Here is a 25,782-nt window from a genome sequence, read left to right on the forward strand (position 1 = left end):
TCTTCCCGGGACCGGGCGGCGCGGGCCTGGTTCCGCCTTTTTTTGTAAGTGGAGGAGGGAATGAGCGCCGGCTGGAGGGAAAGTGAACTCCACCCTCCTGTTCTTGCCCTGCTTCCTGGCCGGTGGTGACCGTCGGGGCCCGAGTCGCCGAATGCCTAACTCACCTCCCAGCGCTGGCTTCCCACCCTCCCCTCCTTTGCGTGTCGATTAGGTGGGATTTAGACTCGTCTTTTTAAAAAAGGACTTTCCTTGGTTTTTATAGAACTTTCTCGTGCCCCATTCACCCCGTTGAGCGCTTTCATGGGTAAAAGTGGTCAAGTTACTAATGTTGGGTGAATGTTTTCCTGGGCGGGGTTGGCGACCCCAAACTTATTTATGATGAGGTTTCTTCTTCTTGCACTTCGCCACTTCTAGGATTTTTAAATGATTATTTTTGCTATTTATTGAAGAAACTTTTTGGAATAATTCATTTCATTTTGTTGTTGAGACTATGCAGAACAGAACATACACCAACAATTTCTACACGTACCATTCAGTGACACTGATTACATTCTTCGAGTTGTGCAATCTTCCTCACCCTCGTTTTCTGAGTTGTTCCTTCCTCGTTAGCATAAACTCACTGCCCCCTAAGTTTCTCATCTGCTCTTTTTGTGTTGCTTTTGTCAATTTGCTCTCTGGGAGAGACGTTTAAGATTTTAGCTGTGAAGGAAGAAGTTTAGTGTGATTAAGTGTTCCCTTCGTTGAACGTGCTGTGGTGCCCCCACAAAAAAAAAATTGGCTTAATGCGTTAGGTATGAGATGTAGCAGAACAGGATCCCTGAGCTGAGCTGCCCTGTGACTCAAGGCATTTCTTTTCATTACTGTCTGTGGGGGTTCCAGGCCCTAGAGGAAGACAAGACTTGTCTTATGCAGTTTTTCTCCTCCCATAGAAACAAGAATCTCAGTATAATCCAAGCAAAGTTGTGCATCTCAGCATTGCTCATGTAGTTTGGTATTAACAAGGAAGCTCAAAGAATCACTACCAGTTTCATCAAATTCAGAATGCAACTGGTACATTCTCAAGTGTGTAGTTGAAGGAAGAGTTCTGGTATCACTGATCTTTTTGATTAGTGTTCTCCAAACTTGTCATTAGTACGGATTTTGCTTTTATGCCTCTAAATGAATTTATTAATTATCATCTTATTTGGATAACTGCAACTATTCTTAATCTGTTGAAATGATCTATATAACAATTTCAGATGCAAGAAGAACAATTAGACAACTGATTTTTTTTTTCATTAAGATGCCAGTCTGACTGATTTGTCAGACTCAGAAATGTGAAGGACGTTAACACTTGGTGGTTCTATGTATATAACTAAAAATTGTAAGTTTCTCTTGCTTAGGAATATATATGTTATTATTATTATTTTTTAACCTTTTAAAAGAAAGCTTTAAGGCCAATGGGTGGCATAAACGGTTTACACTCAGCTGCTAAGCTAAAGGTTGGTGGTTCAAACCCACCCAGAGGCACCGTGGGAGAAAGGCCTGGCAATCTGCTTCTGTAAATATCACAGCCAAGAAAACCCTGTGAAGCAGTTCTGCTCTGTAACACCTGGTGTCACCCTGAGTCGGAATTGACTCCACGGCAACGAGTTTGGTTTTGGTTTAAAAGAAAGCTTTACTTTCTGTTATTTGACTAAAACACATTCAGTTAATTGGCTTAAGTGTGAAATCAGTAGATGCATTTAAATGAAGTTTTGATCCTTTTGCGTAATGAATTGACTAAACACATGTTACTTTTTCTTAGAAACATTTTTAATTATCTGAATTTCCTTTAAAAGTTAGAAATGCTAAATCAGTAACGCCTGCCAAAGCCAAACCGGTTGCCATCGAGTCAATTCCAACTCATAGCGACCCTATAGGACAGAGTAGAACTGCCCCGTAGGGTTTCCAAAGAGCAGCTGGTGGATTCGAACTGCCAACCTTTGATTAGCAGCCGTAGCACTACCAGAGCTCCCAATACCTAGAATATGAAATAAAACATACTATTTTTTTTAAGTCGATAGATTGCAGATAATTCCATTTTCAACCATAGACTGTAATAATCTTATCTTAAAATGTCAAAAGCAAAAATATAAGTACTCCAGCTAGATGGTGCCCGGCTACCACCACTGACTGCTCTGACCAGGATCACAACAGAGGGTTCTGGACAGAGCTGGAGAAGGATGTAGAGCATAATTCTAACTCACAAAAAAAAAGACCAGATTTACTGGCCTAAAGGAGACTGGAGAAACCTCGAGAGTATGGCCCCCAGACACCCTTTTAGCTCAGTGGTGAAGTTACCTCCGAGGTTCACCGTTCAGCCTGGGAGTGGACAGCCCCGTAAAACCAAATGAGACTAACGAGGTACAGGAGTCCAGTGACAAGGGCCAGAAGGCAGAAGGGCACAAGGAAGCTGGTGATAGGGAACACAAGATTGAGTAAGGATATTGTCGATGTGTTGTGAGATTGTTAACCATTGTCACAGGGCAACATTTGTAGTAACTGTTAAATGAGAAACTGTTTTGTTCTGTAAGCCTTCATCTTAAGTGAGAATAACAGCACAACTGGAAGAGCGTAGTCAATGTCACTGAACTGTGTATGTAGAAATTTTTGAAACGGTGTATCTTTGGCTATGTGTATTTTCACCAAAAAAAAAAAAAAAAAGGTTGCGAATTTAGAGGGTTAATATGTTGTGGGGTTGTTAACCAATGTCATAAAACAACATGTGTACTACTGTTTCATGAGAAACTACTTGTTCTGTAAGCCTTCACCTGAAGTACAATAAAATATATTAAAAAAAAAAAAAAGTACTAGCAGATACATATAGCTGTTTAACACTAATTGTATTGATTTGCTTATTTAGTGAAATAACTTGTTGAATGCCTACCGTGAGATCTGAATCCTTCCTTCAAATCCAGCCCACCACTTATGGGGTAACCTTGAGTAGATCACTTATCCCCCCAAGAGAGGTGCCTCAAGGGGGAAGTCTCAAGGATTAAACAAGATGCTGTATATTAAGTGCCTCCCAGGTGCCTAGTCCCTGGGTGAGTGCTTATTAGTGCCAGCTTCCATTATTCTTATTATTGCTGCTTCTGCTACTATGAGCACTGCTAGGCTCTGTGAGGGAGTGTTAGGCATAAAACACAGTTCCTGACCTCGACTTTTCAATCAGCTTTCTAATGCTGTACTTGATATTCTTGATATTGACTAAGGCTAAGCAACATTAGAAGTGAAATGTACCTTTACAAAAAACTTCAGCTGTTATTACTTGAAATAAGTGATGGTAAGTGGCAAATACTACCTCAGTGAAAAATTTAGATGAATAGTTTTCCATATCAAAAATACTGTTCAGCTTTTAACAGAATAAAATATATTCCTGATGATGTAGATGGAAAGTTCTTTTATTCAAAAATTGTTAAAGCTGTAAGTATGGGTCTAAATTTTGTGGGGCTAAGAAGTCAGTGTTGTGGAATTTCAAGCAATTTGAGGGCAGTTTAAGCAGTAAAGGTGAACTGATTGAAGCTTGCTTATTTAAAAATATTTATAATATACTGAGTATTATATGTTAGATATATAAATATTGAATACTTAGAATATTTAAAAATATTCTTAAGAATTATAGTTAAAAGCTGTGTTGTAACTGTCTTATAACTAAAATCAGTCATCATATATTCTAAATGGATTATTTCCTATGTAGCAGTCTAATTGGCACTGGGTATAAAATATGAGATGAAATTTGATAGTTTTTTATTCTGTTAAAATAGTCCTTCCAGAACACACTACTTATCACCTCTGTGTGGGGGACCTCTGCCCCATGATTTTACCTAGGGAAGATAGCATCTCACATTCAATTAGATACAAACAACCGTTTTTAATATTGGTGTTTTGGCTTTGGTTGGCTAGAAGAACCGGAGGGAATGAATTGAAGCCCTCCTCATTTCGCTCGTACAAATATGGTGTCCACATTGGGCTGGTAGTCTTTTCAGCCCAGTGTCTAACATTGCTGTCCAGAAACTCTCTTAGTTGATTATGATAAATGCCTTCCATGATGTCATCCTCACAGGAATGTACACTACTTAATCTCTCCTTCCATTGAGCAATCAGTGGTAGTGTGATCCATGAATTTGTTTAAGCTTTTCATGAATGGTCTTTGTGTGTTTTCCTCTTGAGACATGGGGTTCCATATTTATTCTTAACCTATTGTAAAAGTATTTGGATTCTGTACTGGTTTCCAAATTTAGGTTTAGTCTTTGACTATGGTCTAGGTTGGTAAAATTATACATTTTAATTAATTTATTTCAAATGATGAGCCCAGTAAAGGTTTGGGGTTAGTTTAAGTGGAGGAGTATCAAGAATCCATTTTTAGAAACCATAAATTCACCTTTTTATAATATTTTTATCTTTTATATTAGTCACCTAAACTCTTTGTACTTCCTACTTTTTTGTCTCTGTGTCACCAGGTAGCTCTGTCTTATCATTGCTATTTTCCTAGAAAGGAGATTTTTTTTTTAGAGTCCTGCTTCCAAGGCAGTTACTACATGTCAACAGAGAGAATATTTTTCCTCCCACATCTTACTATGAAAATTCAAACATAGAAAAGTTGAAAGAATTGTACAATGAACACCCATATATCTACCACTTATTTTCTATAATCACCATTTTGCTGTATTTGCTTTATCACATATCTCCCCGGTATCAGAAGGAATGTTTTAATAGAGGAGTTGATTTTGAAGAAGATGGGAGTGGTGTGCAGTTAGGTATAAATTGTTGTTTTTGAACTCTGGATCTTTGACTGACTCAGATATCAACAACCCCAGGGTTAGACTTGATGGTTCTAGGAGGGTGGTCTAGAATAAAGCCTGCTTCAGATTTGAAATTTCTTGTAGATAGTATCTTCAGCCTTGAGTGTTCTCGAAACTTCACACAGTCTTATTTTTTTACGCCTGTAATGGTGATAATGGTTGGCTTTCTATAAGTTGGTTGTGATGTCTCCTGCTAGTAGCAAAACATCAGATTATCAGATTGGGTTTTGTGTTTTTGTAGCACTAAACTACTCTGTTAATTCATATATTTTCTGAACATATTATCTCCAGTTACACATTTATTAATGGCATACTGTGTATAGAATCCCTATGCTCTGTTTCTCATTGTAAATCAAGCACCTTATTCAGTAAGTATGAGTATCTGTTTGATACTTACAATTCACATTACTACAGATCTAGGTACTTCTGGAGAGCAGTTGTGAGCTGGTGTCGAGTCAGTTCAGACTCATGGCAACCCCATGTGTGCAGAGTAGAACTGCTCCATAAAGTTTTCAAACTGTGACCTTTTGGAAGCAGTTTGCCAGGCCTGTCTTCCGAGGCGCCTCTGGGTGAGTTCTAACAGCCAACCTTTTGACTAGTAATCAAGCATTTAACCGTTTGAGCCACCCAGGGACTGCTCTCAATAGCAGTACTGGCTCCATATTTTGGTTTACAGTTGTCTTTAGAGTCACCAAAAGGTCAGCAGTTTGAATCCACCAGCTACTCCTTGGAAACCCTATGGGGCAGTTTAACTCTGCCCTGTAGGGTCGCTATGAGTTGGAATTGACTTAATAACTGGGTTTTTTGGGTTTAAGATCAATTTATAAGGAGGAAAAAAAAACACACACTCAGAAAGTTCTTGTTTTTGAGCTTCCTGGATCCCCTTCTCCCCTTTTTTTTAATGTAGGGAAATTGCCACTGTTTCAGATTTACTGATAGAGTGCTTTTTAGTTTTGGCTTATAGATTTCATGACGTAACACTGCAATTTGTATTTTAAAAAAAAAAAAAAAAAGTAAGAAGTTTTTAAAATTCCTCTTAAGGAAAAAATGAAGACCAAAATAGGAGCTTAAGTTATTGGTTTGAATCTTGGTTATTTCTACAAGGTACGGTAGGAGAAACACATGAGATTTTTTTTTTTAAATGTAATGTCATAATCTAGGGGAGAATCCAGTATGGAACCATGTGAGCTTTCTTCCAATAGACTCATGTTTATTTTCTAGAGTTACAGCATCTTTCAAAGATTAAAAGAAGTTGAACCGAGTGGCAGAATATATAAAATTTGAAATTCCAGAGCAAACGGTAACTTCCAAAAATTCTAGGCAGCATCAATCAAGGCTGTGACCAAATACAGCTTCCATTCTTTATGTGGAGAAGGCTGTTACTTTGCCTAGTGCTGATGTTGACATTGACCTCTAGAATTTATTTGTGTAGTATATTTAAAAGGAGTGAGTAAATACACCAATGGGAGGTGAACAACCATTTTGTTTCTTTTTTGTTGTCCATTTAAAAAAAAAAGTAAATATTTAATGAAAGGTAGAATGTGCACTTATTATAAAAAGTCAGAATTATACAATTTAATCATTTTCTTATAGAATGGAGATTTGTAGCAAATCTTGTTCACTGTTACAGATTTGTAGCAAATAAATAAGGTAGTAACATTTTAGTTGCTATCAGATTTTGCCAGGATTTTGAAGTTCTTAAGGGTGAAACCTTTTTCACTGTTACAGATTTGTAGCAATTAATGATTGGTAGTAAAATTTCAGTCAGTATCAGATTATGCCAGTTATCTTGAAGTCCTTCACAGGTAAACCTTTCCAAAGATGATGCTTCAGCTGGAGACCTAGCTTCAGGAAGGGAAATTTTAGAACACCTAAGAGCCATGAGTTGGAATTGACTCCACAGCATCTGGTTTTTTAAGACCCATTTGGTCATATAGTAATGGCTTGTTTCTTATATACATAGAAGAGACTCAGAACAGGGTCTTAGAGGAAGTAGTACTATGAGACACTTTACGGTAACAGTAAAAACCTTTATTGCTACTTATTGTTGACACTAAGGGACTTTTAAAAAAATCAGGAAAATAAAAAAGTTTTCATGTTAGCAAGGCTGTTTTTGCTGTAGTTTGTGATCCGCTCAAGAACTGGTCAAATAACTGACTACGTGGGTAGGTGAGGGATAGCTGGATAGTACTTTCACTGCAGGGCCGAGGTCTTAATGTGAGCCCAGCCATGCAGTCGTGACTTAGGTTTAGGGCTATTGAACCAAAGCAGGGAGGAAAGTGAGCCTTAGCTAGATGGGCCCAACCAATGCCAGCTGGCAGAAGGGTGAGGGCAGTGGTATGGCAGGTGATCTTTGTAAGGGAATGGGCTGATTGGGCCAGGTTAGGATACCACTACTGAATGCTTACGATGTGCTCGGCATTGTGAAGATGGAGATCCACTCAACAGGGAGCAGTAACTATGACCATTTTTATACAACAACATTTGTAATTTTGAAAAAGGTTCCCTTATGATGGCCATAGATGCTACCCTACCCCTCAGCTACCACATTCAAGCCATGGCCAAGCCACCTAGTTCTGCCTCGTGCCTAATGGCTCTTGAAATGGCTTATTCTCCTAATGTCCCTCCACAGTCCAGACCACCTTGGGTGGCTCCTGGAAAGCAGAGCAACTTCCTTGTTTTCCTGTCTCCAGCCCCAGCTCCCTGAGCTTCTTGTAAAAATGCAAATCTAATTAATGGTTTCTTGTCAACTTCCCCAAGTTGGCTTCCCAAATAGGATCAGGTCCCACCATGTTAACAAGAAGAGATGACACCTCTTCAGATTTTTCCCTTGCTGCTTCTGTTTTTCAGTTACACTGGGCTGCTGTAAGATCTGGGCCTCTTTTGCCTAGAATGTGCTTCCTATCCTGCCCCCACTTCTCATAAGCATCAACTACTGTGGCCTCCTAACCACAGTGGTTAAGAGCTGTGGCCGCTAACCAAAAGGTTGGAAGTTCAAATACCAGTCGCTCCTTGGAAATCGTATGGGGCAGTTCTACTCTGTCCTATAGGGTTGCTGTGAGTCAGAATCAACTCGACGGCAGTGGGTTTTATCGTGCTTATCATTTTTTATATAATGGCTGTATTCTTGTTTTTATTTAATAACTGAATAAACTTCATGTGGTCTGGTTCATTGTAGTATCTTTAGCACCTAGTACACTTCCTGGCATAGCACACGATATGCTGGCATAAATTGCAATTGAATTAATGTTCCCAATAGTTTTGTGATGGAGTCGGCATAGGGAAGTTGAAACTTGCCAATAAATTACAGCCAGTAAGTGATAGAGTTGTCCGTGGGTCTCACATCCAGGATTATGACTCCAAAGCTTAGGCTCCTGCTCACACAGGTTTATTTGACATTCTAAGCTTTTAACAAAATGTATGTCCAGTGAGTCATTTCTGTTTAGAAAAGCCTTTAGGAGTTGGAAGTTACCTCCTAACTGATGATGTAACGTTTGACTCTGGAGGTCTTTGGGGCGGGCAGTTCCAACTTTTGTTAAGCCTTTAATAATGTTAGCAGTGCAACAAGTCTTGGCAAGACTGGATGGGCCTGTAGTCTCTTGTTGAGAGGTTCTCACTGAAGCTAGGAGTGTGAGGGAAAATAAAAAAGCACTTACTTTTCTTCATGGTGAACATACTAATTTATAGTAGTCCAGATTGAATGACAAAATATTGTAAATCAGAACTTCATTGTATCACCATAACCTTGGTATGCCAACAGAGGATATCAGGGTCGTTTAAGGAGACCATTTGGTAAATCCTTAGGATGCCAGTGAATTGGGCTTTCAGACGACCCTGCAGTTGCCATCAATGTTGTACAAGTTGGAGGAGACCTTTTCTTCGCTAATGGTCAACGATCTTAATTTTTTTAAAATTATTTTTAATGATTGTGAAGGTTTACAGAGCAGATTCATCTCCCATTCAGTAGTTCATGCATAGATTGCTTCATGACATAGGTTGCACTCTCCACAGTGAGTCAGCACTCTCCTCATTACCACCCTCAGTTTCCCATTTCCATTCGTCCGGTTTTCCTGCGCGTTCCTGCCTTGTCATCTTTGCTTTCGGGCATATGTTGTCCTTTTGGTCTCCTGTAGATGATTGTTTTAAGGAGTACTTTCCTCACGTGTGTTATTGCAATCTTAATTTTTAGCTGAAAATAATTTCAGGTGGCTTGGAGACTTGGCAACCACCCCTCTGAGTTCTGCCCAATAGCATAATAGTAGTCTGTATCCGTCACCAGTTATGCAGATGGAGTGTCCATCTCTGGAGGATCTGCACACATTCCTCGTTTACTTTCTTCTCTGCAGCTGTCTGGGAGGTTTACTTCATCGTCCCTGAGACATGTATTGATATGTCTGGAATACCTTGCGTTGCCAGGACTTGCCTGCACCTTGTGCTACATAGCCCTTGCTTTAAAAGCTGGTGGTGGCCTGTGGGGTGAGGGAAGGGCACATGAAAACAGGTGAATTAACGTGAGAACAGTTAATGTGTATGGTGTATTGACTAAGCACTTTTTCTTAAGAGAGCACCATTATTGCTTGCCAGAGGTCAGGCTTTAGGAAGGTGGTGGGATTTTGAGCTGTGCCACTTAAAGGTGGCAAAGTAAGTTACTTATAAAAGTCACAGAGTATAAGTTGCAAGAGGAAGCTATGTTTGCATGTTAGTGTTACTCACAAAATAATTTGAAGATAAGAATTTAAGATTCTTGGATGAAAGACGCTTCTGTGGATCTTTACAAAAAGACTTTTAAATTTTAAAGTATTTTCCCTCTTGAAAAGGACCTTGTGCTTATTTAACAACTATTTCTTGACTATCAGAGTTCCTACCACGTACCTAGACAGAATGAAAGTTTCCTGACTCTACTTTTCTGAGAAATTCTAGTTTGTTTACTTTACATTTCTGCATAAAACCGTGTGTGTAGTGTTAAATGTTGTAGAAACTTTTCTTTAGTGCTAAGTACTTAAGTGTTTATTACTTGATTTTTTAAGCAATTAATTTAACAGATTAATGAAAGCTATGGTAGAAGTTCAGTATTTATGTTGACTAAGCAACTTACACCTTTTTTTCTCTTTTCTCTTCAGAGCTGTAGGTAAAACTTGCCTACTGATCAGTTACACAACCAATGCATTTCCTGGAGAATATATCCCCACTGTGTAAGTATCTTTGGTTAAATTGGGAGTTAACTTGGATTCCTTGACTATTTGTTGTGCTATAAAGCCAACAGATCACATCAATAGATATGATTACTTTTCCTCTCAAACGTTCACTAAAGTCTAATTATATTTTGCCCCCCCTCCTTTTTTTTAAAACTACTTAGACAATCTGGTATAAAGTTTCCTCATAGTGATGGAACAAATGCAGCTTTTCTAATTGATTTTTAATCACTGAGGGAACAAAAGAAGATTAACAAACTAGTTCTCAAGTATTGAGACTGGAAAATGTAAGCATTTCAGATCAGTTTGGGTCTCTGGGTTCTGTTCATGAAGGAGCAAGGAACTGGACCATGAAACATTACTTTGTTTTAATTGGCCTTTTATGGCAAGTAATCATGTCACTGTTGAGTTATGGGGCTTTGGAATTGAAACCAGGGTGTGGGGGCTGGTGTGCGGGAGGATGGAATTGGCGATTGGCTTCTGAGTGGCTTATTCCCAATGGGCAGCACAATTGGGTGGAGATGGCAAAGTGCTTTTCTGATGATGGGGTTACCAGGGAGCCCCATGTAGTCAGGGCTTCTGATGCACCACCCTGGTCATTCTGTCTCCCCTGCCTGCTGGGGACAGGAGGCTGGTGGGAGGAAGCCCCTAAAGTCCCACCTGTGCTCTCGCTCTCTCTCTCTCACACACACACTCCCTCGTTCACACTCTCTCTCTGTCTCACATGGGCTGTCTAAAGTGTCATGCAAGTATATTTTTTGATGTAAGTAGGATCATACTGTCCTGAATTTATTGTGGGTGACCTCCTTGTCTGCACATGTAGATGGAGCTAAATCATAGACAGCTGTTAATGATTATGAAGTACTGTGGCTGATTTAACCACTGGTCATTTAGGTGGTTTCCTTTTTTTGCTTTACAAACAGTGCTGTGTTAAATGGCATTGCACACATCTGCTAGTATTTCTGTAGGATACGTTATTAGAAATGGATTTGTGCCAAATCGAAAGGGAATGTATGTTTTAAATTTTCAAAGATTTTACCCAGTTCTTCTTCAAAAGGCTGTCACTGTCCCCAGCTGTGACTGAAACCAGAAACCCAAACGCATTGCCGTCGAGTTGATTCTGACTCATAGTGACCCTACTGGACAGAGTAGAACTGCTCCATAGAGTTTCCAAGGAGCACCTGGTGGATTCTAACTGCTGACCTTTTGCTTAGCAGAGTAGCTCTTAACCACTACACCACCAGGGTTTCCAGCTGCGACTGAAGCTGCCCCTTAATACACAGTGTGGTTAACCTGAGTGAAAAAAGTTACCTCATTACTGTCATTTGCATTTCTGATCATCGAGGTTGAATCTTACTCAAAAGGTTTACTACTCATTTGTAGCCTTCTGTGACTTGCCTGTTGAAAATCCTTTGCTTAGTTTTTCACTGAAAGTTTTTCCTACTGGTGGAACTTTTTGTACATAAGAAATATTAATCCCCACCCCCTGTCTCTCACCTGTCTTTGAACTTTGTTATGGTGTCTTCTCCCATCTAGAAGTTTAAAATTTTTATGTCCACATGTCACTTTTCCTCTTTCCTCCTTTTTGGTTCTGCGTTTTTATGTGTTATTTAGGAAGGCCAGTCCTACTTGAATGATGCAAAAATATCCTCTAGTATCTTTTTCTAGGCTTTTCATGGCTGAAGTTTTTATATTTAATTCCTTTAGAACTTGTTTTTTGGTGTAGTATGAGGCAGGCAGGTCCCTGGTGGCACAGTGGTTAAGCACTCAGCTGCTAACCAGAAGTTTGGCAGTTTGAACCCACCAAGTCACCCTGCAGGAGAAAGACCTGGCCATCTGCTCGCATAAAGATTACAGCCTTGGAAACCGTATGGAACAGTTCTGCTCTGCCCCATAGGATCCTTACGAGTCAGAATCGACTTGATGGCCAGGGATTAGTTTGATGAGGCAGGCACCTGATTCTTTTTCCCAGATGGAAAATAATTGTCACAGTAACAGTTCTTGAATAATCCGTTTTTTTTTTCTTACTGAAGGAGAATTACTACATTCATCAGACCTTTCCTTTATGAAAGCCAGTCTGGTCTTAAAACTGTATAAGCCACATTGGAACCTTACTCGACTTGCTATTGTAGTGTAGTAAGACTCCTGAAGTTTTGGTCTTAAAGGTATATACAAATAAGTTCTTGGCTTTTATTTTAAAGGTTGCTGTGTTTTCTTCTCAGTTTGGCGCTTGCCCTGGTTCAAATTGCACTGCCAGTTTTTTGTTTGGTTGTTTAACGATCTGCTCTCTGGGTAGTTCAGCGTACTCCAGCCGCAGAATGTCAGCCTTATTTTTTCTCTGTCAGTCAGTGGGCTTTTCTGGGCTGCCTCTTCCTAATTTGCATGTAGCAGCTTCAAGTTAATTGAAATATTTGTGTAATCTGGTACACTCACTTGACCATTTTATACAGTAGTGTCTCAGTCATCTATTGCTTCTCTAACAGAAATACCACAAGGGGATGGCTTTAACAAAGAGAAATTTATTCTCTCACAATCCAGTAGGCTACAAGTCCAAATTCAGGGTGTCACCTCCAGGGCAAGGCTTTGTCTTCTCTGTCGGCTCTGGAGGAAGGTCTTTGTGATGCATCAGTCTTCCCTTGGTCTGGGAGCATCTCAGTGCAAGAACCTCAGGTTGAAAGGATGTACTCTGCTCCCAGCACTGCTTTCTTGGTGGTGTGAGGTTCCTGTGTCTCTGCTCACTTCTCTCTTTTATATCTCAAAAGAGATTGGATTAAGACACTATCTAATCTTATAAACCTCATCAGCATAACCTCATCACAGTGATAGAATTTACAACACATAAGGAGCTCACATATAATCTCATCATAGTGATAGGGTTTACAACACATAAGGAAATCACATCAGATTACACAGTCATACAATACTGGGAATCATGACCTAGCCAAGTTGCTGCACCCATTTTTGGGGGACAAAATTCAATCCATGACAGGTAGCTTCTAAAATCAGATTTGTTACATGTTACCAGCACTCTGGTTACAGGCCCAGACGACCAGGACTTTCCCAAGTACCACTCTGCGCTCAAGCAGCCAGTTTGGAAGCACAGCAGAGGCAGCTATGGTGGCATGCTTGTTGAAAATGAACAAAATATGTACCTGAAAATGTAACAAATGGGTCTTGAAAGAAGGACTAATTTTATACTTTGTTTCTTCCTGGAGAGAAAAATCTTAAAGGCTTTTAATTCCTGATGGTAATTTGCCTCCATTAAATGTAGTAGCTTGTCCTTTGTTTCTCCCACCTGCATTTGTTTCCCTTACACTTCAGCCCCTGCTTCCCCACTTCATGACTAAGGATTCTCCTCGGGCCTGCAGGGCATTTGCTGTCTTGGCGGCCTCAGGCCCAGCTAGCCTTCTCAGCACAGCTCCTGTGTCCCACCTCTGCCCTTTATGCTCCAAGGTTAAAGACTAACCATTCTTATTCCATTTGACAGCTTTGACAACTACTCTGCCAATGTTATGGTAGATGGAAAACCGGTGAATCTGGGCTTATGGGATACAGCTGGACAAGAAGATTATGACAGACTACGCCCCCTCTCCTATCCGCAGACAGTAAGGATTGCAACTGATTTTTAATGTGTCCTTTAGACTATGCAGCTGCTAAATGTTGAATTGCATGTCACCTGTGGATTTGCTTATATTGCTATATTTGGGTATATCAAATAATAGCAAATCAAGTTAAATTCAGTTATAAATATTCCCCTAGATGCAAACTAGGTTTTTTTTTTTTTTTTTAGCATTACCAGTTATTGAACACAGGCACTGTGGATTTTACATACTTTCTTTCATTTAGTTTTAGGATAACCATATGAAACAGGTACTGCTTTGTTTTTTGGTTTTTTGCAAACCAGTTTTTAACAGCAAGTAGTTTCAAGATTGTTTGCCTTGTGACAGTTTTGTACCACAGAATCAAATTTTGCGGTTAAGATTAAGGGTTCTGAAGTCAGTTTAGTAACTAATCCTCTGGGTGTTATACTTTTCTCTCTATAAAATACTACAGGTAATCCCCAACTTACGACATATTCGTGTTAAACAACAAAGCACACTTAAAACCATCTTTTTTTTGTACATCTTATCATTAGTAATATGTACTACGTATTACTTAAAATATATAAGTTTATATGTTACTCTCAAAGGCAAAGATCAGATTTATAAAGACACTTATAATAAAAGGCAATAATAATGAAAACTAAAAGAGAAAAAGTATTCAAAATGTGTCAGAACCCTCTTCCCATGGAGTTGGTGAAAGAGAACCCCGTTGTAATCTGGGGACTGCCTGTATTCATTTTCTGTGGCTTTAGTACCTAAATCTTTTCAGTGCCGATTGCGGTTTCAGTTTTGTTAAGATTAGTTTCGCATCTGTATCAGAAACCAAAGGATGTATTTACCACAGCTAGTTAGAGCTGGAGCTGATGACAGTGGGCTTGGAAGACAGCGGTTATGGCTAGAAGCTGCTTTTCTTTAAAAGAGCAAGTGGTTTTTGTTTTACGTGCGTGTCATTTGCTTGCTCATCTTGTTCCGTATTTGTTCCTCATTTTAAAAAGTGTATTTCAAAACAACTTTGGAGACAGATCAGTAACTAGTTGAAGCAAAACAAATATGCATGAGAGTCATAAGAGCACATTCCTTCGGTTCATATCCCAGCTTTCCCACTTCCTAGCTGTGTGATCTTTGGCAGGCTTCTTCTCGCTAGTCTTTGCCTATTTTCCTGTAGGACCAGATGAGTTAATACATGTAAAGCACACATCACAGACCTTTAGTAGAAGCACTTATTTTTACTGACAGAACCCTGAGCTGCTGGTTTTAAGTTTCTAGCCAGAACCCGTTGCCATCATGTCGATTCCAACTCGTGGCAACCCCATGTAATACTACAGGTAGAACTGCTCCGTAGGGTTTTCTTGGCTGTAATTGTAATGGAAGACAATTGTCAGGCCTTTCTTCTGCAGCACTACTAGATGGATTCAAACCACCAACCTTTAGGTTAGTAGTTGAGCGCCACCTGTTTGTACCACCTAGGGATCATCTAAGTTTCTAGCAGAACACACTAAAATCCTTCCCTCTGAGAATGGCGCATTTAAGCTTTCTAAATTGCTTTCCCTGTCTCTTAATAAAGCTCAGTGACACAGCTTACTTTGGCTATAAGGTGTAAAGAATCCTTTGTTTCCAGCCCCTGGGGTCTACTTATTGAAGCTGCCGATTGTGACAGTGACTGGAATTGCAAAAGCTTGGGGATCTTTCTCTGCCCTTTTCTTCTACCACTAAAAAAAAAATAAAAAGCAAATTAAAAAGAGTTTGAAAATACTCTAGAATCCCACTCCCCTTGCTTGAGGAATCACAAACCAGAACTATGGATCAGGGCCCCCTGTGGCACAGGTTTTGTCAAAATGGTTCATATGAACCTCAAGGAATTTTTATTTTAAGAACTAATAGGAGGACTTTTTTATGTGGTGATTTCTCCTGAATCTTGCTTTAGGTAGCAACGTTGGGCACTGAGGACTTTAATCTAGGAAGTCTTTAAGATAGTCGCAGTTGAGAAATGCACTTAAGAGTTTTTTTTTTTTTAGTTTCTCATTCAAAAATTTATACACAAATTGTTTCGTGACATTGGTTGCAATCTGTGCAGTGTGTCAGCACTCTCCCCCTTTCCCTTTACACCCATTGTCCCTGTGTCCGTCCATACAGTTTTCCTGTCTCTTCCAGCCTTCTCATCTTTGCTTTTGGGCAGGTGTTGCCCATTAGGTCTCATGTTCCTCATGTGTGTTACTGTTTGTTTTATAGGCCTGGCTAATCTTTGGCTGAAATGTGAACTTCAGGAGTAGCTTCAGTTCTGAGTTAGCAGGGTGTCCGGGGGCCATAGTCTTGGGGGTTCCTCCAGTGTCTGTCTGACCAGTAAGTCTGGTCTTGTTTTTGTGAATTTGAATTTTATTCTACATTTTTCTCCCACTCTGTCCAGGACCCTGTATTGTGATCCCTGTCAGAGCAGTTAGTGGTGGTAGCTGGGCACCATCTAGTTCTTCTGGGCTCAGGCTGATGGAGGCTGTGATTCATGTGGTCCATCAGCCCTTTGGACTAATACTTTCTTTTTATCTTCGGTTTTCTTCATTTTCCTTTGCTCTAGATGGGATGGGACCAATAGATGTATCTTAGATGGCTGCTCGCAAGCTTGTAAGATCCCAGACGCTACTCACCAAAGTGGGATGTAGAACATTTTCTTTATGAATTGCGTTACGCCAGTTGACTTAGTTGTCCCCCGAAACCATGGTCTCCAGCCTTCAGCCCCAGTAACTCAGTCTCTCAAGGTGTTTGGATGTGTCTAGGAAGCTTCTATGACTCTACCATGGTCAAGCTGGGCTGACTTCCCCTATAATGTATGTTGTCTTTCCCTTCACCAAAGTTAACACTTCACTTAAGAGATTTTTAAAAGTTGTAATTGGGGTTCCAGGACACCCATTTAACAGCTAGAGGGACAACATTACCACTTTGTCTTTTGGTAGAACTTGGAGTAATTTGCAAATATGTCCAAGTTGAGCTTGGGAAGGTAAATCCAGACCACTGGATAGGTCTCAAAGGGCGTGGTGTTACTTCTGCGAAATGAGACTCTTCCTGTGACTCAAGGGATTCAGGGTGGGGTGCGGCCTTTTCTCTGAGGGAGTCATTCAACAGTCAAAGGTGAGTTGGCAACATCCCACTTTATGCTAAAGAACACGTAGATAAATAACATGTGTGGACTTCCTCAGATTGAATAAAGCTGTCACATGTAAGGCCTGAAATCAAAGTGGATGCTGTCCTTATGGGGCCAGGACGTGAACTTGTTACGTCTCATTTGTGTAAGGCGGTGGTCTAATTTCCTATAAAAACAAAAAGGGAGTAAGAAGTGATCTTGCTGTCAGGTAGCTCACAGAAGGGTAAGCCGATTGCTGTGTAATGTATCATGTACCATTGTAGAGGTGTGAGTAGGGGTACTTAAGGAGCAAAGAGGGGAGAACAACAGCAGAGACATGTCTGCTTGGACTCTTAGAGATAACAGTTAAGGGGCAGGAACCCTGAATGCTGAAATCCTGGTGCCTGAAAGACTTGTTCTTTGAGCTACAGTGTCCTAGCAAGAGGAGTGGGCTCTGGTAGTCATGGCTGGCACCTTCATCTCTTGTTGGCAAAAAGAAAAGCTCTAAGCTTCACGTTAAATGGAACATGGGCTGTGTTGTGGTCTGCAGGCTTGTCTGTGTGGCTTAGACATGACCCATACCGGAAGGACCAATTAGAAGATATCTAAGGTATCCTAAAAAGACACCTTCCATTTCCTGTGGTTATTTAATGTGAGCATCCTCAGTGGGGTGGTTCTGTGTAGCTCAAGTCTGTTTAAACCATTAGTTTCTATTTAGTTCTCTGCGAGTTGGTGAGCAGGTAGTCATCATTACCAGTATAAATTGCCCTACAAGTTTTTAGTTTTCTGAATTAAATACAGGCTTCTCCTATCCTTTAATAAGTTATCTTTATTTTCTCTTTAAACAAAAAAATAATTTGTTACACTGAACGAGATAAGTTGTAAAAAGACAAATACTATGTGATCTAACTTATATGAAATAAGCAAATATATAGAAACCAAAGATTATTAATGGTTACCAGGAGTGGGAGGGAGGGAGGAAGAGGGAGTTTTTGTTTGGGGGACATTGAGCTTATGTTAATGGTCGTGGAACGTTTTGGAAAAGGATAGCGATAATGGTGGCACAACATGAAAAGTGTCACTGTATTGTAAGTGATGAATTTGTGCTGGTCAATGTTTTGGTGTGTGTATTTTCACCGCAGTAAAAATATTTTGTAAATTCTACATACTCATCTTGACTTTGCATGCTCAGAAGCAAGGTGTGATCAATGTAAATGCTTGCGTCCAGCCTCCTGTACTGTCAGGTCCCCTGTGTTTGCCTTCTTGTACCAGAATTTAGTGATGCAGGTGGGAGCAGAGTGACCTGCCAGAGTCACACAGGTTTGATCTCTGTGTATCTGAGACACCCATGCTGCCCAGCCCGTTGACTAGATCCTGGGCCTCTGCCTTGGGCCAGCCAGGACCCCAGCGTGCCATGCCGATACTTTTTCTGTGTCTGCTGTGAACTGAGGAAAGTATAAAGTACTTGGCTAGACTACTGTGACATTAGGAAAAAAGATGCACTATTTTGCTTGTTAGTGTTGGTTGCCAAAAGCCTTCCACCTTCGTTAGGTAGGCAGTGAGCCGCAGTGTCCTCCAGTCAAAGCTCATCTGAAGTTAAACAACAGTAGATTCATTGCTCTCCGCCAAGACGGAGACGCACGCTTTGGGGAGCTGTGGGGTGGGATTGGGCTTGTGTTGGGTAATTTAGGAGAGCATTCAAGGCAGCAGGGGTTTACTCTGGATTGGGTGCTGTCAGAAAGCAAGGGTTATTCTGTGATTGGCATCTTAATAAACTATCTGGAAGGTGGGGGAGTGAAGCGAGGCTAAAGCTGCAGTGGGTGAAGAGGGAGCTGTTAGCCACTCTCGCAGCAGGGAAAGGGGTGTTGGGTGTGTTTGTAGTTTGCACAGTGACTTTACACTTGTCTACACTTAGTCAAGATTATGAAGTGGTCTTTTATTTATCAATTTATTTTTGGTCTCATTTCATCATGGTGACAGAGTGACCTGGTCTCATGTTGGTGTTCTGGGAGACTGTTCTATTGAACAGAACACGCTGAGGCCCGACTGTCAGGGGCTGTATTCCCCTTTTTCCTAAGCTTGTTCTACTAGCAGCTCCAAAGCCGTGACCCATGTACAGCTTGGGAAAGCTTTTAGTTCTGCCTTTTCTCTGTGTGTTTATATATCCTGGTCCTTTCCCCTGTGCATATAGTATGCCCACATGGAAAAGGAAAAAATCCAAACCTGAAAGTAAAAAATCAGGTGGAAAGGCTTTGGAAGAGAATAAAGTAAAAGAAAGAGAAGTGATACTATTTTAGAGTAGGGTGAGTTCACACATCCAGACGTCTGCCCAGCTTGCTGCACTAAAGTGAAGCCTATGGACCAGTGACAGGTGGAGAAGGCAGCAGTAAAAACCACTGCTCCGGCTGTAGTTTGAGCATGAGGAGTAACGGTTTGTGGTGTGGGAGTCATAGGGAGATTAAAGAACTGACTGCATTTGTAGTAGGCACAGTTGGAGTCCGCCGTGGTCCCTGAAGGTCTGAGGGTAGTGTTCAAATCCAGAGGAAAGATGGGCCTGTGGCTGGAGACAGCTCAGGCGGAGAAAAGGGGTTCTAACGCACAGGTGAACCTGCGAGGAGGGAAAGCAAGAGCCCTTCAGGAGCTTTTGGGGAACTCTGAACTGTCAAGGACCCAGTCCAGGTGAGCAGCCCGAGCACCATCTGCCGGATGGCAGGACGGCACAGGCCAGAACCAATCAGTGCTGAAAAACATGCCCCAGAAGCGCTAGAATTGTCTCCTGAACGCTATATTTAGGCTGGGGAAAGAAAAAGGAGCAAGAAAGGAACAGGCCCCCACTTGGGACAGATGGTGTGACGCTGACATGTGGTGGGAGAGGGATGGCTCCTGCTGTGCGTGATTCTTCGTCAAAAATGGAAAAGGGTAGAACCTAGGAGGAGCTTCTGAAGCGATGTTTCTTTGGCTGGTCCCAGGGGAGGAGCAGGCTGGTCAGGGTGCTGGTCCAGGGGCCGCTTACACAATACAGATCAGCATCATTCCAGGTCCTTGGAAGGACAGATCTTCAGAAATCATCTGTAAATTCAACCTGAATGGCTATGAAAACCTCCATATTCCCTCTGAATTGGAAATCACAGAAGCTTGAGTGGGTGAAATGGAAATAATTGTCTTGTCTGTCCTTCTTTTGAAAGGATTCCAGGGTTCTGTATTGTCTCACAGGGAATGGTTGAAGAGCAAATCTTTTGGTTTTGATAAGAACAAAGGAATGGGTTGACAGTACTGTGATGAACTGGAAATACTGTCAGCTCCATCACTTGAGCTGACGGCAGCCTCCTCTGAATCCTGTAAAGGGTTGCAGAATCACAGGGCTTCGTGGCAGCATCCTTGTCACGTCAGTGGTGCAGGCCCATTAGATTCACGCCCTTCCAGAACCTAGTGAAAGAGAGGAACACAGTCTGTGCAGCAGACACTTCTAGCGCTCAGAGACTCTGAAATCTTATGCTCTCAGACCTGTGAGTGTCCTGAGATCTTCTGCCTGCTGTGCACGTTTTGCAGACGGGCCGTCCCTGTGTGCTCTGGCTTCCACTGTGCTTGTCGAAGAGCTTTGAAAGGCGCGACCGTCCCTGCAGATGCCAGGAACAGCGCGTGGGCGTGCGTGATGTCGGGGGCTGGCACACTGCCTCAACAGACTACACATAAGCCGTGGGCTTTATGTGCGTGTTCTAACTTCTGGGTGGAAAAGGAGCATTCCTTATGTGCTGCCGCAGGTAGCCGAGGCGCCTTGGTCTTGTCCGCAGTGTTCCTGGATTTGTCTTTCCCCACCCTCATTTAACTGCACAGGGACACCCCCTGTGGCCACATCTGATGGAGGGTTCGGTGGCATTTGGCGGCCTAGATGTGTTAGATCGTTATCTGCCTTTCGATCTCTTGGGAAGGTTGACAAAATTCTGATGAAGACTTAACAGGTTATATGTATTGTTCTTTTCTTTAGTTTTTACTAAACTCAAACAAAGTTCTCATGCATTACTAGGTTGGAGACACGTATGGTAAGGATAGCGCCACCAGGGGCAAAGACAAGCCGATTGCCGTATGTAAAACCTTCCATGGACCTCAGTTTCCAGCTTTATCTGTTCTCTTGTCTCCCTTAGTTTTCCTAGGACATCTTACTGCACCTCAGTTCCTTGAGTGTCTTACATCTAATTCCCTCAAGGTTGAGGCTGTGCTTGGTGAAATACGCTTTCATTAGAGCGTGCCTGTTCACCTGCTAGTTTGAATTAAAGCCCTTAGTGATCTGCGTCTTTCCTCCTCCCAAGTCAAGGGAGGGCTTCTCCTAAGAAGACCCTTCTCCTGGCCCCCGGCGCAGGGTTAACCTCTCTGCTCAGGGTCTCCTCTCCCACTGCGGTGTCCTGGGTGTGGTGACGTGGGCCTGTCGGGGGCATGGCTGTGCCGGGCTGGTGAGCTAACCCAACCATGCTTGGAAATGGTTTGCAATCAACTCCAATACTGGGACACTCTGGTGATTTCTTGGACACGCTTGTGCATGCGCCAGCATTTACAGATGTTGTTTATGAAAAGCTACTGGTGGGGGGGGGTTCTCTTTCCCTTTCAGGTGCAAGATCTCAGCTGGGTAATTTAAAGTGTGTGTTTGGGAATTGTGTGCATTTCACAAAGAAGCATAGTTGCCCTTTTCCAGGAAAATGTCATATAAACCTAGCATTTTAGAAACTCTTGGGCATTTTTTAATACAAGTAGGTATTTAAATTTGATTTTCATACACAATACAAAATGGGAGGAAACCTCTAAGTATTTTACAGTTAGCCAGAGCACCTCTTCAAGTACCTCTTCTGCACCTGCCCTTCCTGTGAATCTCGAGGGGCCGCAGCAGCCCAAGGGCGGCTATAAACCAGGGAGACGCTGCGCACTTATTAGTCCAGCCTTCAGCACCCAGGAGATGGCTCAGTTAGCAAGGAGTTGAGCCCCCACTTAGCGGCAGGACTGTGATAAACCGTTCCCAAAGAAGCGGTGTCACTGAAGAACGATGACAGTTCTGAAAAATGCAAATGGAGCTTCATCAAAAAGATACCATTTTTCGATGGTGTCTTTCAAATGGACTCTGCTTTTGAGAAACAGAGACCGGTCTTACTGACATGTTACAGTAGGACCTTCTCAGTAGATTTGCCCGTTTATAGCAGAGAATTAGGTTTCCAGTTGGGGCTGGATCCCCATGGGCATTGAGCTGAAGTGGAAGAGGCCTCCCTGAGGGTTTACAAGTCATGGGTTGGTTGCTCTTTGTGCTGGTTCTGGTTCGGGAGCTGTGGACAGGCCTGAAGGGGTGTGCAGGGAATGAGCTGTAGACACGGCCGCTGCGCAGCGTGAGTGCACTGCACCCGACTCCTTCCCAACAGCATTCAGAAAGCAAGTGCGGTCTTCACTTGCAGATCGTTTCTAAGCTTCCCCGTTTCCTTTTTACAGGATGTGTTCTTAATTTGCTTTTCCCTGGTGAGTCCTGCATCGTTTGAAAATGTCCGTGCAAAGGTAAGTGGGGATTTATTTTTTAATGTATTTTTACATAATGTCACTATTGGGAAGAAACATTAAAAATTAAAATGCCATTTACTGCTAGGAGTTTTCAATTATTTAAATTTGTTTTCCTAATTATACTATTTAGGCAGATGATCCGTTTTATTAGTAGATGACTGTAGATAGCCGATTTCTTAAGTTTCAGAGGTGGAGCAAACGGTTCTGATTCAGAAGTAGTGTGCTCTGTGTTGTTAAAATAATGACATACTTTGGAGTTAGTCTAATAAAAAATAATGACTGTTACTGTCTAGTCCTGCATCTTTTGCAAACTTCTTAGTGAGAATTAAGAGTGAGAGATAACCTTCAGTTCTAGTGATGAGGGAAATTTTCAGTCAGGGGTGGTGGTGGCAGAGCTGAGCCCTCAGTCCAGGTAGTCCATGTTTTCTCATCCCTGGCTAGGTAATGAGTTTTCTGAGAAGATCTTAAGAACTTGACTCATTTTACCAAAAAACGAAGTGATTTCCTTTTGGGGGACCTCCCTCCCTCCCTCCTTCCCTTTTCTTCCCTCACTTCCTTCCCTCCCTCCCTCCTTCCCTTTTCTTCCTTCACTTCCTTCCCTCCCTCCCTCCTTCCCTTTTCTTCCCTCCCTCCCTCCCTTTTCTTCCCTCACTTCACTTCCTTCCCTCCCTCCTTCCCTCCCTCCAACCTCTCCCCCCCCCTCCGCCTCCCCTGATGAGCAGAGCCTGTTCTGCAGCGTCATTAGTCTTGGGTGAGCCCAGCTTGCTAACCAGACACCCACAGGTATTCCTTGTGGTTCCATAAGGTCTGAGTGGATGTTAGCGAGGCTGGAGAGCAGAGCGTGTCGTTTCCTGCTTGGAGGCACACTTGAGAAGGCAGTGATGGGTGGAGATAGTCACACAGTGTGGCACCTGGTGGCTTTAATGAAGGGAGTTTTTAAGAGAAACTGTAATGACCTTCCTTTCTCCCTCTAGTGGTATCCTGAGGTGCGACACCATTGTCCCAACACTCCCATCATCCTCGTGGGAACTAAACTTGATCTGAGGGATGATAAAGACACGATTGAGAAGCTGAAGGAGAAGAAGCTGACTCCCATCACCTATCCCCAGGGCTTAGCAATGGCTAAGGAGATTGGTATGAACCCCCCCACCCCCCGCTTTCTGTTTCCATGCCTGCTTTGCACCTGTGCTTTTTAGTGGCAGACATAGGTTCTGTCGTGTGTGTTCTCCTACTCGGGGTTGGGCTGACTTTTGGGGAACCACCTACGCCAGGACCTTCAGGGTCTGAGTGGCGGCATTTGGAAGGTGGAGGCAGGGTCTGGCGTTGGCTCTGCTATGCTGTGTGGGGCGGGCAGAGGTGCTAGGCCCGGGGGAGCAGCCTCTTGGCCTTATTCTGATAAGAGTCAGCTAAGTGTGAACCTTGGGCTGTAATGGCTTTGTTTCCCGGCAGGTGCTGTAAAATACCTGGAGTGCTCGGCGCTCACGCAGCGAGGCCTCAAGACAGTGTTTGATGAAGCCATCAGAGCCGTCCTCTGCCCACCCCCTGTCAAGAAGAGGAAGAGAAAATGCCTGCTGTTGTAAATGTCAGAGCCCCCCGCCCCACCCCACCCGTCCTTGCCCTGCCCACCTGGACCCTTTGTATGCTTTGCTCAAAAACGGTGGAGCCTTCGCACTCAATGCCAAGTTTTTGTTACAGATTAGTTTTTCCATAAAACCATTTTGAACCAATCAGTAATTTCAAGATTTTGTTGAAAGCGTAAGAGTTCGAACTTTCACATTCTATTAAAATTTAGCCCTAAAACGACAAGCCTTATTAAAGCCTTATTTTTCAAAAGCCCCTATTCTTGCTCAGATTAAGAGTTGCCAAAACACCCTGTGAATTAAGTTGCATTGTTGTGCTACAAACACTAAGCACTAAACTGTTTGAAAGACCTTTGTCTTTAAAGACTGTAGCTTCTGATGTCAGTAAATGCAGCCACTTTCTAACTGGTTTTCAGACATGTTAAAGCAGTACAGCCTCCTTAATGAAATGTTGCCATTTAACACGTTCAGTAATTTATCAACCCACGTTCACGATGTAACCTTGTACTGTATGTCATAATGGAATGAGTCTAACAGCTCAACCCTTTGGATCAGTCTTTTTGATTTTTTAGTGAAATTTTTTAAAACCATTAGTTTGTTAGCTTTTGCTGAGATTTTGAACAGAGATCTTGTCCATGTGTTTCCTCTGATGAAGTATTCTACTGGGGTGGAGTGTGGGGAACACTTGATGTGATCAAAGGATGAAGACAGTATTTTGACAAAATATGAAGTAGCAGTTGATTTACAACACTACATTGTACACGGAATCATGAAACTGAATAAACATGTCATGGGTAAAATCTTTGAAAGGTTCATTTCTGTCAAATACAGTAGATGATACAGAAAGGTCGGTATTATCAGTGAGTGTTTTCTTTGGCTTTTCCTTTCTCTTGCACCTGCCATCCCTCACACTTGGGCATTTAATTCATCTTTGACTGGTCATTCCCATAGATGCTAATTTAGTAAGTGCTTTTCTTCTAGAATCTCCTCTTAATGAGCAATATGTCTCCTTGTATTATAAAATCTTTCTGATAATGAATTAGAATTTCGTCTTTTGTAAATGAGTCCAGTGCATTCCGTTTTCACATTACTTTATTCAGTGCTAATAAGTGCTTTTGTTATTAGTTTTCTAGTAACTAGGTGTAAAGATCCTGTGTTGCCGCTTTACAGTTTTTAAAATATTTTAGATATCCTTAAATATGAACCTTCTTAACATCACTGTCTTGCCAGATTACCAACACTGTAACTTGACTAATACTGACCCTCCGCCTTACCTCACCTACATGGACACACTTCCTATTGTTGCTTTTCCTAAAAAGGTTCCTTTGGGTCTGTGAGGTTTCTGTAAACTCAGTGCTAACACACTGGCAAGAATACAATGTTGGACCTTTGAACCACTAGAACAAAATTTTTTAAATTGACAGTTGGAGAATTGTGTTTTTACATTGATCTTTTGCTAATGCAATTAGCACTATGTTTTGCATGTATGACTTAATAAATCCTTGAATCATATGACTGGTAATACTTGAATTTTTTGGGGGGGAACTGATAGATGGTCTGCTTTTTTTTTTAATAATATTTTATTGTTTTAGGTCAAAGTTTACACAGCAATCTAGGTTCCCCTTTAACAGTCTTTATATAAATTGTTCTGTGGCACTGGTTGCAAGTTTTACAACGTATCAGCATTCTCATTATTTCCATTCTGTTTATTCTGTTTCCATTGGTCTAGCTTCCCTTCCCTTCCTTGCCTTCTCGTCTTTGCTTTTGGGTAAATGTTGACCATTTGGTCTCATATTAATTGTTTAAGGGAGCACATTACTCACGGGTGATATTATAAGCCAATCTTACTTGGCTGAAAGGTGACCTGCAGAAATAGCTTCAACTCGAAGTTCAAAGGTTATCTTAGTGCAGTAGTCTTGGGGGTTCCTCTAGGCTCAGTCC

At 41.8% G+C, this 25,782-nt stretch overlaps 1 protein-coding gene across 1 annotated transcript; it reads left to right on the forward strand.

Moving 5' to 3' along the window:
• Positions 1-2,767: 2,767 nt before the first annotated feature.
• RAC1 (Rac family small GTPase 1) lies at positions 2,768-25,444 on the forward strand. Its single transcript, XM_023735352.1, has 5 exons — positions 2,768-10,015; positions 13,503-13,620; positions 22,196-22,258; positions 23,236-23,395; positions 23,711-25,444. The coding sequence occupies exons 2-5, from the start codon at positions 13,528-13,530 to the stop codon at positions 23,839-23,841; spliced, it is 447 nt and encodes a 148-aa protein (XP_023591120.1). The 5' UTR covers positions 2,768-10,015; positions 13,503-13,527; the 3' UTR covers positions 23,842-25,444.
• The last annotated feature ends 338 nt before the right edge of the window (positions 25,445-25,782 follow it).

Source organism: Trichechus manatus, unplaced genomic scaffold (assembly GCF_000243295.1).
Source record: "Trichechus manatus latirostris isolate Lorelei unplaced genomic scaffold, TriManLat1.0 scaffold00077, whole genome shotgun sequence".
In the NCBI taxonomy this organism is placed as follows: domain Eukaryota; kingdom Metazoa; phylum Chordata; class Mammalia; order Sirenia; family Trichechidae; genus Trichechus; species Trichechus manatus.

Excerpts from the sequence above, each read along its gene's own strand:
- RAC1 (XM_023735352.1), top strand. The coding sequence starts at position 13,528 with ATGGTAGATGGAAAACCGGTGAATCTGGGCTTATGGGATACAGCTGGA. Across the intron at positions 22,259-23,235 it reads TTGAAAATGTCCGTGCAAAG|TGGTATCCTGAGGTGCGACA; the intron begins GTAAGTGGGGAT and ends TTCTCCCTCTAG. Across the intron at positions 23,396-23,710 it reads AGCAATGGCTAAGGAGATTG|GTGCTGTAAAATACCTGGAG; the intron begins GTATGAACCCCC and ends GTTTCCCGGCAG.